Source organism: Lactuca virosa, chromosome 4, assembly GCF_052849685.1.
Source record: "Lactuca virosa cultivar CGN04683 chromosome 4, Lactuca_virosa_CGN04683_v6, whole genome shotgun sequence".
Lineage (NCBI taxonomy): Eukaryota > Viridiplantae > Streptophyta > Magnoliopsida > Asterales > Asteraceae > Lactuca > Lactuca virosa.
Genome location: NC_136429.1, coordinates 475,839,685 through 475,859,940, shown reverse-complemented (window position 1 = coordinate 475,859,940; position 20,256 = coordinate 475,839,685). Strand labels below are relative to the sequence as shown.

The following is a 20,256-nucleotide window of genomic DNA, read 5'->3' as shown; positions in this document are numbered from 1 at the left end:
ATTATTTATCATTAAACCACATCCAAAACATATATTAATACTAATCAATGTCTTTTTTTAAAACTACACATGTATGAAAAATGCGGTTCACAATGCATGCTACATATGCATGTTATTTTACATGTTTAACACAAAAGTCTTCCTTTTACAAAACCTTTATACGTGTATATTTCAGTTTTTGACCTTCCTTTGAAATACAAAATCATGCAAAACAATTACTATATAAAGTTGGATTGCTTGCAGCCTTGCACTGAGAGGTATATATATATATATATATATATATATATATATATATATATATATATATATATATATATATATATATATATATATATATATATATATTTCAAAAAATGAAATATGTTTCATTAAACTGTATTTGAAATAATACAACAAACTTTGTAAAATATCAAAGTTCATGATTATGACAATAAAAAAATATAATATTAAAAGTAACTGAGACACTTTTTATTATGTCGTAGTGCTTTTTTTAGAACTTGATGGAAGGTATTTAAGGTAACTTAAGGATATTAAATTATATTATTATATTTTGAAAGGGGTTTGATGTAAAACTCTCGTAGTTGATTATTGCAATTTATAACTGTAACAAGATAATTACTTGATTAAGTCAACGGTAATCTGATATTTTTACATTTATTACTAGTTTATTCCAATCAAATACTTATAACGCTAATTAATAAAATACTATAATAAAAACTTCTTAAAGATTAAACCATAAATTATTTTTAAATAATTTATAATGTTTTAAAGTTAATTACATAAAAGAAGCTAAATTTATATAAATTTTCGATTTTGACATTCTGATAATTTCTTTACAATTAAGACGCTAACTTTACAAAAATTAATGATCTTATACTATTTTTTTTAATTTGTTTCAAGGTAGATCATTTGATATGTCTTTGATGATGAATGTAATTGACAACTGAATTGATGGGTTAAAATTAGGGGTGAACATAATAACCAAAAAACCGAACCATAACCAAATTAACCAATATAATCGAACCATAATAACCGAACCATTTTAAAAACCGTTGGTTCGGTTTCTAATTTTTGTTAACCAATAACTAACGGTTTGGTTATGGTTTTATAGGTTAACCGAACCATTATTAACCGAACCGTTAATTTTATATTTTAATATATAAAAATAAAAAGATGATATATAAAACAATATAGTCAAACTTATTTAAGACCTATTAAAATTTCAAAATGTAATTCATTAATCATCACTTATCAGGAGACGAACAATCTTCCAATCATGCATTGAGTTAAATAATGTTGTAATTCCTAATCGGCTAATTCTATAGTTTTAAACATTATTCACCATTAGTTTAATCTTCACACTCATAATCCTAATTGGAAGGCTTCTCACACCGTTAAACCTAATCAAAGATTGTTTTGACTTTATAGTTCTTTTCGAAAGATTTTTTTACTATATAATCACAACTTCTAGGTAAGTTAAGTTTTTGTTTCTTCTTGACTTTGTGATATATTAAGAATGTATTTTTTTTTCACTTTTTTTCTTTTTTTATTTACTGTTTTTGACTTAATCACATTTAATGTATATGAGTGATTGATTTTTTTTTTCCAGATAACACATAATATGAACGTTTTGCTATTTTATCTTATAGTTTTTTATTTAATCGCATTGAACGTGTATGAATGTTTGACTTTATTTTAATGTTAATATCAATTATCAATATATGAAATTATTAATGTCAATTTTTTAAATGTTTATATTTTTATTGAATGTTTTTTATTTTGAATGTGACTATGTGTTATCTCACTCCGAGTATCAAAGGTACACATTTTATTTTATTAATATAAGTTAGGTTACAAACATTGGTTCCAAGGACTCTTTTGTATTCTTTCATTTTTATGCCACTATACTTTCGTCATTTATATTATTTTGAACATTATGGTTAACCAGTATTAACCATTAACCAAAACCGTTAACCGACAAAAACCATTAACCATAACCAATATTAACCATACCCAATGGCTACCAAAATGCATTAACCAATCATAATGGTTATGGTTCGGTTTTGACCAATAACCGAACCAAACCGCCTCATACACACCCCTAGTTAAAATGGACAACATTGAAATAAATTGAAAAATATAGTATAAAAGTTAATGTGTTTTAAAAACTTAATGTCTTAATTATAAAAAATTAACATAAAATCAAATTTTTGTATAAACTTTAATGTAATTTTACCCATATTTTAATAGACTAATACCAAAAAATTGCTTTGTCAAAGCCTTTACAAGAAAAAATGACACTTTCTTAGGGGCGATCTAGTAATTTTAATGCAAATATACACGGGAAATATGCTCAAGACCAAATCCACACCAAACTTGCATCAATGAGAACAATAAGCGTGTTACAATTTAGTCCTTCACCGGCTATTACCGGTAAAACCGGTGGCACCAATGGAAAATAGAAAAGTCGGCGTACAACAAGCTGGAAGGTATAATTGTAGTCTGTAGATCTGTTATAACGGCGCCGTTAATACCCCCGTTACAAAAGTTAGAGAGAGAATGTGTGTATGTGTGTGTGAGTGCGTGAAACGCTAGGACCACATACACTCCTGATAAGAAGCTTTCAAACGGAATCCCTGCCATTAGCATCGTCGTCGTCATCATCGCCTCCACTTTCTCTCTCTCTCTCTCTCTCTCTCTCTCTCACTCTCTATCATCTCTGAAACTAACAAAACAGAAAAATCACAGAAGAAGATATTATTCTTCATTGAAGAACTAATCAATTGAGGTACGTACAACATGATTTGACATCGGGATATATAATACAGCGATATGGATGTGTATATGTGAATGGGGAAGTATACAAGGAAGTGTAGTGATCAAGGTTGTGAGATTTCGATAATGGAGGTTGCACCGGCGGGAGTAAGGACTAGAGGAAGAGCTATGGCGACGGCGGCGGAGGAATCGGCGGATAATTCTGGATCAGCGAAGAGGATGAAGGTCGTCGGAAATGGAGAATTGAGGTTGTCTTCTTCCCGAATTACAGATAGTGACGGTGGAGATGTGATTACTACATTGAAGAATTACGGTGATTCCGCCGTGGAGGAATTGAGAGATTTTTCCGGTGATGTTCCGGCGTCTTGTTGTTCGAGTAACGGATCAGTTACGGAGATATTGAAAAGTGTAGATCTGGAGGTATGTGTGTATGAACATTGAACTGTCCTTTCTATTATTATTTTTATTGTTTTTAATTTCTCTCTCTCTCATATGCTTTATCCATGAAAATTTCTTAATATTTTGAATTCGAATTCTTTTGAAATTTGTACAGGAAAGAACTGAAGTTGAAACAACTATGACATACAAAATGAACAGAAGAGAAAGGTTTGTTCTCTTCATAAAATTCACCTCACAATTAATTCAAAAAAAAATTTAAAAAGGAATATTCTTGATCTAAAACGGCATCCGTTATACTTTCATTCATCCTCTAAATTAAACAAAACAAAACACACAGAAATCTCTTTCTCTCTCTATTTCTCTAACTTTCGATGGATCGTTCATACAGCACACAAACAACCGACCTCAAGGCGGAATCCGGCGAACTACACTCAACAAATACATCAAAACCGTCGGTGGTGATCGATTCTCGCCGGAAAACGCCACCAGCAGCTGAACTTGAAGAATTCTTCGCTAAAGCAGAAGAAAACCTCCATAAACGTTTCAAAGACAAGTAAGCAATTAACACACTCTATATATCCATATATTCTAAATACATATCCTTTAAAATCGAGTAAAAAAGTAAGTGAATGTAATGATTCTTCTTTCTTCAGGTATAATTACGACATTGTAAAGGACGTTCCATTGAAAGGTCGTTTTGAATGGGTTGAACTAAAGCCATGAAGACGAAGAAGAAGATGATTACAAAACCTAATTGATGTAAAAAAAAAAACAAAATTGTTTCTAAAATTTAGAAACAGAAGTGAAAAAGTACAGTAGTACCAGAGTACGTAGTGCATTTTAATTGAATCGAGATGTTTAAAATTTCTAGTTGCATTTGCATTATAATTAATCGATCATGGGGTTGATGAATTCTACTCGGTGTTAAGTACATGAGGTAGGTAGTGTTTGTTCGTGGGGGATGTAAGCTTTTCTTCTTCGTTTTTTTGCTCTGAATAGACAGAGTTTGAGGAAGGAAGAAGGAACAGTTGGTAAAATAGTGATTTGGGGTGTACTTCAACCTTCCCACAATACATCTCTCGTTTCTTTCTGTTCATCTCTGCAATTCTTTCAGATCATAAAACGTACAATTGATGCGATAGCTTCTCTCACAGGTAATTTAATTTTATTTATTTATTTATTTTTTTTTTTTTCCTTTTTCGATTTAGCCACTAGTTTTCTTTTACCGTTGTTAAACTACATTCCTCCCTTTATATTTCTAAAAAAAATCATTTCTAAAAATCACCATCTAGCAATTTTTCTCATGATTTTAAATAAAAAATATATATATTTTTTCATTTTTTTTCTCAAATAGAAGAAATATCATACTACAAAGTTCAATATTCAACGTGAAATAGATTTCAAAAATATCTAAAAAAAAGTTAAATTCTTATATACTGTAAAATTGTTCATTGCAAAACGAAATTTGTTTTTGAAATTGGTCTTATTTTAAGAAAATCACAAATTTTCATCAATAATACTATTTTTTTAATTTTTTTTGTTTTAAGGATTTTAAAAATTATTTTGATAGCAAAAAAATGCTTCATATTGCAAAAACGAATGAATTTGTAGATATTTAGAAAATGACGAAAATAACAAAAAGATAAATAAATAAGGAAATGTCTGAAATACGGGGCTCAATTCGTAGATCATTATAAAATTAGTGATTATTTAAGAAAAAAAAAGTTTGGGTTATTCCATTGCGAATTATTTAAAAGAATGGTAAATTTTGTTTTTCTAATTCTGAAAATAATTTTATTTTATGTCGAAATGGAAATTATTTGGTTTTAATTTTATTTTTAAGGGGTAGTTGTTTGGTATGGGATGGTAGAATGTAGAGAGAGTACTGACGCCTTGCCGTGTAAGGTACGGACACGTGTAATCATAGAACTGACTCCCATGTGGATGCATCGGTGGCAGTGGCATTTTCGAAAATAAACAGTAACATATCTTTCTGTGCGTTGTATTAATCCGACTGTTCCCTTGCATCACTAAAACTAGAGCATGCTAACCAACATTTCTATTCTTAATTAATTCCATAGTACATTTCATTTTTTTTTTATCTTTAATACATTTTTTACAATAAAATCAGGATAAAATAAGGTGTTATATTATTCATATAATATATAGACCCATCCACTCATAAAAAGGAGGTAACAATTGAAGAGGTAAATATCAAATTAGCCTAAAATTAACCTAAAATAAAAGATACCCTATTCCTATTAGCTACATGGTTCTCATGAATACATATATTTATGCAAGTTATATATCTTTCGGTAATATTTTGTGAAAAAAAATATATGAAATTTTTTAACTTTTAACATGGGAAATGGGAATACACAAGATGACATATGGAAATGACATGCACATCATCGATAGTGATTTTTGGAGTAGTGGTCCAAATATGGAAAAAAAAAAGTTACTTGTAAAGTTGTAATAAGGCAAGTTGCTATCATATAATGTGAAAATAATATTAGATTTATTGAAATACTATATGTACTTGTGAACTAGCTAGTTCTAGTTGTGTAGTATTATTATAAGAGCATTTAAGTGTTTGGTATTTGAGATTCGTTACGAATAAATACATATTCAAGTGTTAGGTTACTGAACGTCAAACACATATAAAGACTCGTATGGGAATAAATTAATAAAAAAGAACAAAGATTTATGTGATTCATACGATTAGGGTAATTGTGTTTCGACCATAAATGAATTACAAAAGTTTATTGTTAATTTTAGAATAAAGTTTATAGTTATAAGGTTGTATAATGAGCTAGGAAATTGATTACATCCTAAAACTATTAGCACACATGTATATAGGTCGTATGTTATGTATTTAGGCTAATAGTAGTATTATACAATTTATATATCTTGTACTTGTCGAACCCATGTACACACTCGATATGTATATAATTATATATCGTTGATAATGAGAATGAAGAAACCATTCTGAAAATAATAATTTGTAACATGGTATCAGAGTTGGTATAGAGTTGTCATAAATTTTTCTGATTTTAAAAAATGCCTAGTAAAGTCTTGAAAATATGTTTAAGGACATTCGCGATGCTCGGAAGTTGCTTTTTGTCAGACTAAACAAGCATGTGAATTCGCATTTACAAGTTCACAAGGATGTTAAGTTATTTTCTTAAAAATCCTAAAAATTTAGTTGTCTAAAAACATAAAACCTCTCGATATGGTATTTAAGTAGCATTATGCTTATAATATATTTTTTACCATAAAATTAAATTAAAAGGAAAACCATACATACCCTATTCCTATGAGCTACAAACCCTTCTTTAGTCTAGCCTATAGTGGATAGGTTCTCATGAATACCAAAATAAAGGACTTCCTATATTTATGAAAGTAATGTTTCCATAATATTTGATGAAAACAAAATATATTTATCTGAAAGTTGTTAACTTTTAAACTTGGAATATACTATTTTTATAGATGTACAAGATAAAATATGCAATCGACCTGCACCATCAAAGATGTAGACTTTTGGAGTAGTGGTCCTAATGAAAAAAAAAAGATACACGTAAAGTTGCATATGCAAAAAGATACATTATTGACAATTTCTCATTTTCATATAATATGAAAATACGGTTGTTATCAGTTTTAGTTGGTTAATAGGGTTTGATTACTATTTAATATCGGTTAACTATTATGGTGAAAATTGACTAATTACAGTGCTATCAAAAATTAAATATAGAAACTACACTGCTTTTGAAGAAACTGAAATTATATATAAACTACACAGATAAGACACTAACAGAAAGTATTTCATTTCTTGACTAATGAGAAGATAAAACTTCAGTTTCGATACTATTTTGTGAAGAAGAAAAGAAATATTCTGAAATTTGTTAGCTTTAAAAGTTGGAATATTCTACTTTTATAAACGTACAAGATAAGAGATTGAACGACTCTCCACCATCAAAGATTATTGTGTTTTTTTGGTAGGACCTCAACAAAATAAGTTATTTGGAAAGGTGCACTACAAATAAAATGACAATTAGTGGCATAGAAAAAGTGTCACTAAAAACCAAAAAAGTGTCACTAAAGACTCCCTGTTAATCAGCGGCACAAAAAAATAGTGTCACTAAAAGCGCTGCCACTAAAGGCTTTTAGTGGCACTTTTCAGTTGTGTCGCTGCAGCCCTATTAAGTTTTAGTGGCACTTTTTATTATGTTACTAAAGCAATTGTAGTTTTAGTGGCACTATTTTTATGCCACTATTTAACTATTAAAATAAATATTATTTTTATGCTTGGTGACACTTTTTTTACCACAAAAAAACTATATTCATAAATTAGGTCTGATTTTTTAATTTTAAACGAATTATAAGATAATAACAAGACAATTAAGATAATAAATAAAAAACATAATATCATTAATTTAATTCAAACTTTTCTAACAACAATATTATCAATATTTAAAACACAAGGATTTTCAAATGTTTTTGTTATCCCGTCTTTACATCTAAAATCTTTAGTAATTCTCCATCTCATTGGACTACCATTTCTTGCTCCATTTCTTGTTCTCTTCCTTTGAAACCTGGAATTGGAAAGGGAAACAAAACTGTTAACTACAAAGAGACATAGCTAATAAAAATTGTTAAACAATAAGCATATATCTTATATTCTTATTCATGTACGAAGAGACATAACTAATAAAAATTGTTAAACAAAACCATTAAACATTGAACAAATACAAAGTAACTAAGTTGGAAATGCAAAACAGTTGAGCATAAATCTTATTCATGTCCTCTGTTAAACAATAAAATTCCACTAAACAAAAAAATTGTTAACAAAACCATTTCAGCTATGTACCTTTTCCTTGGGCCACATAACCATTAAAAAAAAGCAACCAAATGTATCAAACCTGTTGAACACAAATTAATCATCGAGAGTAACAATCAACGCAAAATCAGTTTTAAAGCATAAATTAGTTCATCATATCAAAGAAAAAAATCATAAAGTGGAGTGAAATAAGTTCATATTTTATAAACCATTCAGTAAGACAATTAGACAATCTCATTTCAATATAGAAATGTAACAAAGTTGATAGTTCAAACCCATTTCTGAAAATTGAACACAAATCAAACAAAATCAGGGGAATAAGCTTACCATCACCTCCTGACTGCGGATCCACCAGGTCCAGCATTGCTTCTAGCTCATCCAACATCGACCTTTTTGGCAGCCCTAACCATGATATCAGCCCCCCTACTACAATCAAAATCATTTCCTCAAAAACTACACATTACAAAACTCATCATGTCAATGGTATAAAAATTGCAATTTACCTCAATGGCGTCAACAATAAGAAGCAGCACAATGACCTTCTCAGAGAACTTCTGCCTCTCCTCTGCATCGACAACACGTACTGCACCTGAATGACAAAAAAAACATCACTAAATATATGATTCATCTTCACCTTCTTCTTAATTAAAATATGAACTTTAACTTGAACTTTTTATCTTAGACATTTCATCAAACAAGTTATGTGCATCAAAAAATTCATCTATATTTTAAATCCCATCATAAATTTCTTCACCCAAACTTATTTCAAAACATAAAAATAGGATTGAATACTTGAACTTTTCACAGAAATCAAAAATCAATCCAATTATTAATTCATCATTTGAATATTGTTGATCTAGTACTCGATGGAAACTTTAAGGGTTCTTCAAGAACTTCCCAAATATCCAACGCTGAGACTGAAGCAATCAGTTAGCCAATTGTTTTCAGGTTGAAGGAGAGTGAAATTATTGAAGAATGCATACCTGATTAGGATTCGTGTTCATCATGAGGGAATCGGTGAAAACCCTAAATCTGCTCCAATGTGCGATAAATATGATTTTATATACCATACCATCCGATCCTATGTGACATACATATGTGATTGACCTCCGAAATATAGCATACATCATATTTGAATATCTGATGTGATAGATGAAAAAGCCTCGATATTGGGGGGATTATTGGAGGTGTATGTTTGATCCATAGAAGATCAAGACAGTGTTCTGGTGTTGTTGGTGAGGTCCGTGAGGAAGATAAATAGTGTTGCTCCATTGATCGTTGTGGTGAGGAGAGAAAGAGAGGTGGAGAGGTGGCTTGGAGAAGCGGCAGTGAGTTTGTGAGGATGAAAAGATGAGTGCTCTATTCCTTTGTGCCATTTGATTTCACGAAAAAAGAGTGGACCATTTGATTTCACCAAAAAAAAAGAGCGGACCATGGAGGGAATTAGGAGCGGGACATTAAAAATAGAATTTTAAGTAGATATAGTGGCACATAAATACATGTGCCACTAAAAAAAATGATATAGTAGCACAAAACAAAATGTTTCACTAAAACCTTGTTAAATGTAATTTTATTTGTAGTGGCAAAATAACAAAAGTATCATATGGAGAAATTTAAAAAAAGATATATCATATGATCTAACAGAATACACTAGATGAATACTTGTTTATTTTGATCTCTTAAATTTAAACCATGATTATATAAAAAAATTAAAAAAAAAGGTGAAAAGTTGAAGCTATGGCACATGAGCCCAATGATTCAACTAGGCTGAAGATATATAAAATTGAAATTAATGTTGAGAGGCACATGCCTACGATGTGATCCCTCCCAAATTCTTTGATGTTGAATGCACCATTCAAATTAATGATTGTTTTTTCTTTTTAATGTAATTTTTTTTAAATGTAATGTTCGTTATGAAAGAATAATCCCTTGTCTATTAAAACTTTGTCACTTTAAAAAATTATAATAGAAATTTTCCAAAAGACATTACATATGATATATAAATGGGTGGTAATATTTAATTAGATAATGAAGTTTTGTTAAATATTAGAATGATAGAAAAGTTATATATTTTTAAATATAGTCATTTTAAACAATATATATTTAATATTGTATTGTTAAGATTAAATAAACAAATCCACTGGCATTGTTTAAGAGAACTAACATCAACACTTTAGAACAAAATAATCCTTGAATTAAAAATATTAATATTGTATTTCATTATAATATTTCATTGAGAACAAGACAACCATCTTAAATCTGGATCTTCTTCTTCCTTTTTTTAATCATCTTCTACAAATCATCGTAAGTCCACCACCCTAAGGCACCATTACAACACCCATCCTCAACTAGGATCAGTTGCCACCCACTTCTTCACCATCAACTAGGATCGATCATAAATAACCCATAAATATCGATTGATATTCAAAACTATTATCTTTTCTAGATTATATATTAAAAGCTCAAAACAAATAGATAAACTATAAGATTTGAAAATAGTAGCAAAGGTGTAAAGGAACAACGACGGATCTTGTCTTCAAAGATTTGATCTGTTTTTAATTTGGAGTTAGACATTGGTTTTATATTATATTTTTATTAGAAAAATATATAGATAGATAATTTTTATGAATCCGTCATTTATCGATGAAAACAAATAAATGATTTAAAACAAAGTTTGACAATGATAGGATATAAAAGAAAAAAAGTAGCGGGTATCATGACACAGTAGAAGAGCATTCTTCTTGGATCTGGTGACCCTGCAATTGTTTTTATTATTATTTGAATCTAATATATATATATATATATATATATATATATATATATATATATATATATATATATATATATATATATATGATCATTTGAGAACTCAAAGTTTCCCGAAAACCCGAGAACCAAACAAGGATCGTTAGATCAAAATAATAGAAGGTTAAGATGTGTGGTGGCATTTTTGTAAATAATTGAAAAAACAGACACGGTGGTATGTTTATAAAATAAAACAAGGGACATTTTAGGGAGAACATAATTCATATCCCTTTAATCAGATTGATCCCCAATTTACGTCACAATAACCTAAACTTGTAACCTCCTCTTTTCTCTTCTCACGCTCTCTCAAGCCACGATCTGCCTTCATCGACGACTCGCCTCCGGCGAATGGATGTCTAATCGATCGTCGTTGTCTTCGCTATTCGGAGAAGCTCTACACAAAAGTCCTGCGTTCTTCGTCTATTGGAATCTGTAGCAGCAAACCCTAGGGTGGAGTTATGGATTTGTTTGGTAGTTCCAGAATAGAAGTTCACGAGGAGAATCAAATGATTTGAAAAAGTTTATTGCAACTCATGATTTGCAGAAGTTTATTGCAATCCATGGTCGCCTCTGACGATCGTCACTCCATTTGATCGTCTTCCTTACCGTCCCCCTTCCGTCTCCATCGACCTCCCTTCTTTCTAATCAGATATGTAGATATGTAGAAGGAGATTAACAAAACGAAACTCCAGTGGCTGTGATAGTGGATTTCGTTCCAAAGTACCAGTATTCACACACAGGTTCTGATTTTGCATATTATTATTTTGTAATTGATCTCTAATTGGAGCAGATTCGTGTGTAAAATTTGAAACTGCATGTGATGGATGTTTTGGATGTCTTACTAGTTGTATGTATACCTTTCTCTCACTTTAGGTGTATTCATGCCACTATGAGCCTAAAACTAAATCTATTTCTTGAAAATTAACCTGTTTATCAATGTATGCCGATGAAGTAGCGTTCAAAAAATGATCCTGAAACAAATGGTAATGATTATTTATCCCATTTTAAATTACAAAAAATTGCAAAAGCATAATTTACAATTATAAATTATGTCTACTTTTTGATGTTCACTCTAACATTAATTTAGGTACTCCTGAGTTGCAGATTTCATCATCATCTAGTTGGTTTACTTTTTCGAAATCTGCAAAAAAAGGTATGTGTTTTGTTCTTTTTTTCATTTATATTAACTTTCTACTTCTTGAAAAAATGAGTCACAATTAAAGTATGTATGGACTATTATTAGATGTGTTTTAGAATTTATTTTTTCATATCATATTGTTTATGCATGACCAGGTTCCATTGACTATTGTACATAAATCATCGAAGTCATTTTAGTTTTTAATTATTTACATCCATTTTTTTCCTTTATAGGTACTTGAAGACCTAGAAGCTATTTCGGAGTGGATATCGATTGAAATAAAAAATTCAGTTATCAGAATTCACATTCATAAGTTTTTTTTCTATAATATTTTATGAAAATGAATTTACATGTGATCACATATGAATCATATGTGATTCACATGTAAATCACATGTGAATCAAATGAATTACATGTGATTCACATGTAAATCACAAGTGAATCACAGATGATATTTAAATCACAAGGGAATCACATATGAATTATATGTGATTCACATGTAAATCACAGGTAATTCACATATGAATCACATGTGATTCACATGTAAATCACAGGTAATTCACATGTGAATCACATGTGATTCACATGTAAATCACGAGTGAAACGCATATAAATTACATGTAAATCACATATGAATTACATGTGATTCACATGTAAATCACTTGTGATTCACATGTAAATCACAAGTGAAAATTATTTGAGTTAATGAACTTTATTATCTTCAATGGCACTAGCCTCATACTTTTATTTATTTACTTTACAAGGTACGAGAAAGATTATATATTACATGTGAATTATATGTGATTCACATGTAAATCATATGTGATTCACATGTGAATCACATTTGATTCACATGTAATTCACATGTGATTCACATATAAATCACATGTGATTTATATATGATGTTATATGTAAATGTGATTCATATGTGAATTGCATGTGATTCATATGTTAATCACATGAAAATCACATATGTATTTTTGTTAGTGTTTTCGCATCAATAATTTTTTTTAATTTTCTTGTAGATTTGGAAGAAATTGTGGTGAATATTAAAGAGGTGAAAAATGATAAATTGAAGAAAATAAGGAAATATTGACACGAAGACATGAAAACGCTTTGAAATTTGTAGCATTTTTTATTTTTTATATTTTATTTTGTATCGAATAAAATACTTGTACTATTATGTTTATAGATTAATTAATAAATATGAGATTTGTTGTGATTTACTTACGAATATTATAGTATAAGAAATATACATATGTGCATTTGAAAAAATATGAACATATGCACCTAAAAATTTATTTTTTTAAAAAAAATTGCAGTTTTTTTTTTAAATACAGTTTTTTCTGAAAAAAAAAATGTAACTTTCTTTAAAAAAAAACTTACTGTTTTTTTGAAAAAATTGCAGTTTTTTTATTTAAAAATGCAGTTTTTTAAAAAGTAATTACAGTTTTTTTGGAAAAAAATGCAGTTTTAAAAAAAAATATTTTTTCAAAACTTCATGTTTTCTATAAAAAATTAAAAAATATGCATTTAAAAAAAACGAAAAATACTATTTTTAAAAAATATGAAAATTTGATTTATGATGTAAATTTTTAGACATTTATATTAATATGTTAAATAACACAAAAAAATTAAACATTAAATGAGATTGGTAAGATGACGATCATGTCCTTAATGAATTACTTTTAATCCAACGCTCCACTTTTAGTTCTCGGGTTCTCGGGAAACTATGAGTTCTCAACCGATTTCAACCATATATATATATATATATATATATATATATATATATATATATATATATATATATATATATGACTGAGTTATCGTAAGAATTAAAAAAAACGTGTAAACTTATAATCAATTTATTATTTTTCAAAACCAAAAACACAAATCTTCTCCAAATGGTGTGTCTAAGCTATATCTAGGCTAAAAAAAGATTTGATAATTTTTTATTTATTTTGAATATTTGCATGTATGCACAATCAGCAGTCATGCATATGGACTCCTGATGAGCACAATCAACAGTGATCGTGCTCATCAGCTTTCCATATGCATGTTGATTGTGTTCATTAGCAGTCATATGACTGCTAATTGTGCTTATCAGCAGTTCATATGACTGTTGATTGTGTTCATCAACAGTCATACAAAAAAACCAAAAAAAAATCACCAAGTCATTTTTTTAGCATAGATATGGCTTAGAAGCACCATTTGGAGAAGATTGATGTTTTCGGTTTTGAGAAATGATGAGTTCGCAAGTTCTCAAAAATATTTTGGTTCTCAAAGAACTTAGCTATATATATATATATATATATATATATATATATATATATATATATATATATATATATATATATATATATATATAGGGAAAAGGGAATATACATTACAGCCCCACCTAAGCTTAGGTACTAAACCTCTTGAAAATACAATGTTTTACTATACAAAGATTACGGTTAATGGATTCATGATTAATACTTGAAGATGTAAATTCAAGATCGACACAATAGGGTTTAGGGTTAGGGTTTAGGGTTTAGGGTTTAGAGTTTAGGGTTTAGGTTTAGGGTGTAGGGTTTAGAGTTTAGGGTTTAAGGTTTAGATAAGGAAGCAAGAATATTGATTATCTTTGCCCTTCGTGACAGTGGAAAAAAGTAATGTTCACTTGGGTGAAGTAATAAACGATAATGAAGGAAAGAAAACAGAGATGGTAAAACGATAATGAAAGAAAGAAATGATATCAAGGATGATATATTTACCAAGTGAAACCAAACCGGGTATATTTACCAAGTTAAAACGACATATTTTAGAGGTTTACTACCTAAGCTTAGGTGAGGCTGTAATGTATATTCCCTATATATATATATATATATATATATATATATATATATATATATATATATATATATATATATATATAAAGACCTATCTTTTTGTTCATGTCTACTAATATCCCTCCTCAAACTTACAATGTGATTATAGTAAGTACTGAGAGTTTGTCAGCAAATAAACAAAAATGAGTGGCTAATTGAGCATTTGTCAAAACATTAGCAAGTGATATCAATTGATTAAATAGATTAAATCTTGCATGATATGAACTAAAAAATTGATAATAGGGAAGTTTAATATCATGACCATTGAGTTAATGTCCTTATCATCATAAGGGTTAGAATTCCACCAAGATGCCTAACCAAACTAGAAATTGGTATATAGCAACCAATATCCATTGTACTCTGTAGAAATCAATCATAATTGAAGGGGGTAATCAAATCTAAATGAAATGACCTATTAATCTTGCATTTAACCGACGATATGGCTACATGTAAGAAAGAGCAACAAAATTTTTTTTGTTTGTCTAATCATAAAATCTAACTTTCATTTCTAATTCTAAACTTTTTTAATGTTATTTAATTTTTTTAACTCTATTTAAGAGTTTCACTTTGTAAATACATTGGTTTAGTAAGAAAAAACATTAAAATAAACTTTTTAAAAAATTAAGAATTAATGAAAATATTATACTATATCATACTAACAAAAGGAAGTATATTGATATATCTTGTATTTAGTCCCTGATTGGGCTACATATAAGAAATAGCAATGTACTTTTAGTTGTTTGTCTAATTATAACATCTATATTTCATTTCTATTCTTGAATGTTTTTATTTTAGTTAACTTCTTTTTTACTTTCCTTTTATTTTCTTATTTAAGCATTGTACTTTGATAGTACAATGCATTAATGTAAGAAATAGTGTATGTATTAGTTTGATTGTTGATACTCACATGAAGAATATGCTTATAGTTCGAGCGCGTGAAATGAAATCTTTTTTGGTAAGTATAGTTAAAACCAAAAACTTCCATAGGGTGTTACATCACATGACATGAAACTCACAACCAATGATGCATTAACTTAGTTGAAGTAATCTATCTCTAGTCAATGTTATCACTATAGAATCAATTCTACTCTTCATATCTGTCACACCCCAAAAATAGTGATAAAAAATTTTCATTTTTAAATTATCAAAATTGTAACGTCCTAAAAATTATAGTAAAATTTTCATTTTTAAAACCATTCAATAATCCATAAATCATACAGAAACATTGTTTCCAAAACATAGTTATAAATCAGAGTATACTAAAATCATCTATCAATAAAAAATCAAAGGATGATGTGCACAATCCGCCTTCGTCTTGCCTCAATCATCTGATGTACCTGAAACCATGAAACCAAACTGTAAGCCAAAGCTTAGTGAGTTCCCCCAAAATACCCCACACAACAGAACATGTGCAAACACGCATGATGGGTCCACAATCATCGGACTGATTACCCATGAGCCCACAGCATAAGTCCGGATTGCCCTCCCGACCGTCAGCTTATGTATTGATTTCTCCCGAGCCCACAACATAAGTCTGGATTGCCCTCCTAGCCCTCAGCTTATGTCTGGATTGCTCTCGAGTTTGTTGGCTTCCACACAAAGCAGTATCGCCTAAACCCAACCGCAATATATCAACATATGTAACATATAAACGTATAACCAACAAGTACAGGTAATCATACATATCTACCAATCTAATAGATCACTATACCATAGAAACATCATATATACCGGGATACATAACACAATCTAGTGGGTCGACATTGGTGCCTTCGACCCACAAGTATAGTGAGGTAAACTCACCTTAAAGTCCAAAAGATAGTTGAACTGATCACTGCTCCAAATACCGGCTCTACAGGTCACCTATACAACAAACAGGGACCAAGCCTCAGTCTACTACTCAAATTAATCCATTTAAACTAAAGTCAAACTTGGTCAACAGTCAAAGTCAACATTCTAAGGTCACTCAGTCAGTCATCACATCATGACCATCTATTGGTCACTTCGTGTCCTAATAAAATAGAATAATCATTATACTTCCACTCTCACGTCGTGACACCTAAGATGTCACGTCGTGAGAAGCGCTCTGGACAGATTGATATATAAATCTCTTAATCCTTTCAGCCATGCAACCAAAACTTCTATAAGGTCTTTTCTACTTCAGAATACCATAAAAATCGTGGCATTTTAGACATACATGGCCAATACATGTCTCAACACAAGCTAGGTCTAAAAGGGTGCAAGATAGGGCCAATATCTCATGCACAAACTCAAGGTTCTATACAACTTCAGATCCACAACCTCTAACCACAAAAAGGATCCTGGGGATCCATAAAGTTGGCAACTTTATGGAACCCCAACACTCACACTAACCAAAACATGAAGAAAATCCATGGGAAACCTAGATTTAAGCACTGGGAATCATAAAGTAAGGAACTTTGACTACTTATAAGAGTCCAGAGTGTGAGAAAAGATGATGGTGAGGCTTGCAAGTTGAGATGGTGTACCAAATGCTCTACCTCTTCTTCTTGTTTGCTAGAAATCACCACAAATGGAGCTTAAAATCAACTATGGAGGATTAAGGTTTCAAGGGGGAGTGTTAGGAGGTAATGGAGGTTGAGGGTGGCTAACCCTAGCCCTCACTTCCTTTAAATACGGGAAAAATCCTCGAAATTAGGGTTTGGCTTGCAATAGGTCTCACGTCGTGACCCATAAGTGGTCATGTCGTGACTCCTAAAGATATGTGTGTTTTTTCCAATGTGGTCACGTCGTGACACCTAAGTGCTCACGTCGTGAGCAGGGTTAAACTCCAAGGAATTCGATTAGAGATTCAGAAAAAGTGTTTACCTGGACCTGGGTGTTACAAAAACATACATCCTATGTCTCAAATCATCATTAAGAATGTATCAGAAACATCAGAGAAGAATAATCATCAATGCGGAAATCAAAAGGGGATATTGTGTGATCATGTAAAGCCCTTCCCTTTCGAACTGGAAGTACCTGAAAAAATTAAAACACAAAACCGTAAGCACAAGCTTAGTGAGTTCCCTAAAATACCACATACCATATAAATTAGTGGGTGCAGCCCTGGTGTATATTCCAACCCAAACTGACAATAGTGGGCCCAACCCTAGGGCCCATCCCTGGGGTATATTTCAACCCAAACATACAATAATGGGCCCAACCATGGGGTGTATTTCAACCCAAACATACATAAAAGAGTCACAAAGACAGCTAGCATCCTAAAAACACAATCCAGTAGGCCGGCATTGGTGCCTTTGACCCACAAGTACAGTGAGAAGACTCACCTCTCAGATGATAATCACTGCTACTGCTCTCACTACCAAAAATACAGATGTTATACACCACCTATAAAGTCACACAAGGTAAACCCTTAACCCTCCTTCCAAAACTAGGAGTTTGACCAAAAGTCAACTCAAGTCAAAGTCAACGGTCTAAGTGAACGGTCAAAATTGTCAGTTGATGATTCCTTGGCCACGTCATGAGCACTAAATGCCAAAACAGTCGTTGATTCCCCAGTAGCCATGCTGTGGTAGCCTAAGGCCACGTCATGGGGACTAGTTTGAACAGCTCCAACGAGCTTAATCCATTTTCTTCTGATTTCAAGAGCTCCAAAGCTCATCTCTATTCCTTTCAAAGGTCTTAATGGATAAAGTTTCCAACTTTATCCCTTAAGACATCCTTATAAGTATTGATGTGACTTCGGCTCCGACCACCTGCTCTGGAGGAGTGCTTCTACGCCGGAGACGGATCTGCGAGGTCACAACAGACAAGCCCGTTAGAGCCGCCCCAGGGACTGTGCCCCGGGAGCGGACTCCGACGGTCAAGTTAGATCATCTGGAAGATCTGAGACGGTTCTCTTTAGCTAGAGAGAACCATCTTGGTGTTGGTGGTGTATGGTGGTTAACGGCGGAGGGTGGCGGCTGAGCCACCCGGCCGGAGTTTAGGGTGGCGGCTGAGCCAAGGGGAAGATCCCTCTCCATGGAGGAGGTACTGTTCATTATATCGGGACAATTAGGTCAAGGGGAATTAGGTCATGCCTTGGGCCAGCCCAATTCAGGCCCAGCTAGCAAGGAGCTGGACGAGGCCGCCCGGAGGCGCCGGGCGAGGCTGGCGAGCGCGCACCAGGCAAGGCTGGCGGGCGCGCACCAGGAAAGGCTGGTAAGGGAGCGCCAGGCCGGGCCGGCAGGAGAGTCCCCAGCGAGGCTGGCAAGGGAGTCCTCAGCAAGGCTGGCAAGGGAGAGCCAGGCCAGGGAGCGCCAGGCCAGGCCGACAGGGGAGTCCCCAGCAAGGCTGGCACGGGAGTCCCCAGCGAGGCTAGCGGGAGCACACCAGGCAGGGATGGCACGCTAGAGTGGTCTAGGTCATGCTAATAGACCATACATCATCAAGTATAAATCTAGGTTCCAAGGTCCAAAGGAAAGGCAATTTAATGCATTAAGTTCTAAATCCTTCAAGCCAAACAACCAAACTATCTAGAAAACATTCTCTACCTCAGATTATCATAAAAATCATTTCTTTTTAGACATACATAAAACACCCTAAAATTTTCAAACTTTTTCATGCTATGGTTTAAATAAAATCATTACAAGTATTAACCCACATTTAACAAAAATCGGTCCCACAAAAACATTTATGATTAAAACATTGGGTGTTACCATTAAGCATGATACAAACCATAGCAAGCAAAATAATAATCACATCAATATCATGTAATAAGGAAGTTAACAAGTTCCACTCCATTCTCTATCTCTTAACTTCTATCTTCTATTTATCATCTTTTCTCCTTAATTGCAACCTGGGATACATGGCATTAAAAAGAGATACGTAAGACATAAATGACTCGTGAGCTACGTGTGTTTGTGACCCAAAACATTTATCATATTTTCATCAAAAACATTTCATATGTGCAAAACATATTTCAAATAAACATTTCCACATTCTGTTCCATATCAAAACATTTCATATTTGCAAAACATATTTCAAATAGACATTTTTCCACATTTTGTTCCATATCAAAACATTTCATTAGTCATAACATTGTAACACCGTAAATTTTCAAACCAAATTTTTCATTTTAAAACACAATAAACCACATGTCACATTTTCTCAAAATCACAAGTATCAAATTATCAACATATTTCAAAATTGTTTATCACAACTCCAGGATCCTCTAAAGACATATCTCCAACTCAGATGTGTGTACAATCAAGCCAGCGCCTTCCCGCGATCCTGATAAGAACCTGAAACACATAACACATAACACGGTAAGCACGAAGCTTAGTGAGTTCCCCAAAGTACCACATTCAACACATTAGCCACTCGAGGCTATAACTCTGTAAGACCCTCCGGTCAATGTGTCTCAGTGGGACCCTCCAGTCCCACAACTCTGGTGGACCCTCCGGTCCTAA

The 20,256-nt window shown here is 31.8% G+C and overlaps 1 protein-coding gene and 1 long non-coding RNA gene across 2 annotated transcripts; one reads left to right on the top strand and one right to left on the bottom strand.

The window, feature by feature from the left end:
- Positions 1-2,591: 2,591 nt before the first annotated feature.
- On the top strand, positions 2,592-4,264 carry LOC145109211 (cyclin-dependent kinase inhibitor 7-like). The gene is made up of 4 exons (XM_079046331.1): positions 2,592-3,195; positions 3,329-3,381; positions 3,563-3,727; positions 3,828-4,264. The coding sequence occupies exons 1-4, from the start codon at positions 2,851-2,853 to the stop codon at positions 3,895-3,897; spliced, it is 633 nt and encodes a 210-aa protein (XP_078902457.1). The 5' UTR covers positions 2,592-2,850; the 3' UTR covers positions 3,898-4,264.
- A 3,321-nt stretch (positions 4,265-7,585) lies between these two features.
- LOC145169310 (uncharacterized) lies at positions 7,586-9,358 on the bottom strand. The gene is made up of 5 exons (XR_013742424.1): positions 8,995-9,358; positions 8,515-8,600; positions 8,339-8,437; positions 8,042-8,093; positions 7,586-7,766 (listed from the first exon to the last, which is right to left on the bottom strand). It is a non-coding gene; the product is annotated as an uncharacterized LOC145169310 (long non-coding RNA).
- Between the last annotated feature and the right edge of the window lie 10,898 nt (positions 9,359-20,256).

Bases quoted from the DNA above. Each gene is read 5' to 3' on its own strand.
- LOC145109211 (XM_079046331.1), top strand. From the start codon at position 2,851: ATGGGGAAGTATACAAGGAAGTGTAGTGATCAAGGTTGTGAGATTTCG. The intron at 3,382-3,562 runs GTTTGTTCTCTT...TCGTTCATACAG, and splicing joins AAAATGAACAGAAGAGAAAG to CACACAAACAACCGACCTCA. The intron at 3,728-3,827 runs GTAAGCAATTAA...TTCTTTCTTCAG, and splicing joins CATAAACGTTTCAAAGACAA to GTATAATTACGACATTGTAA.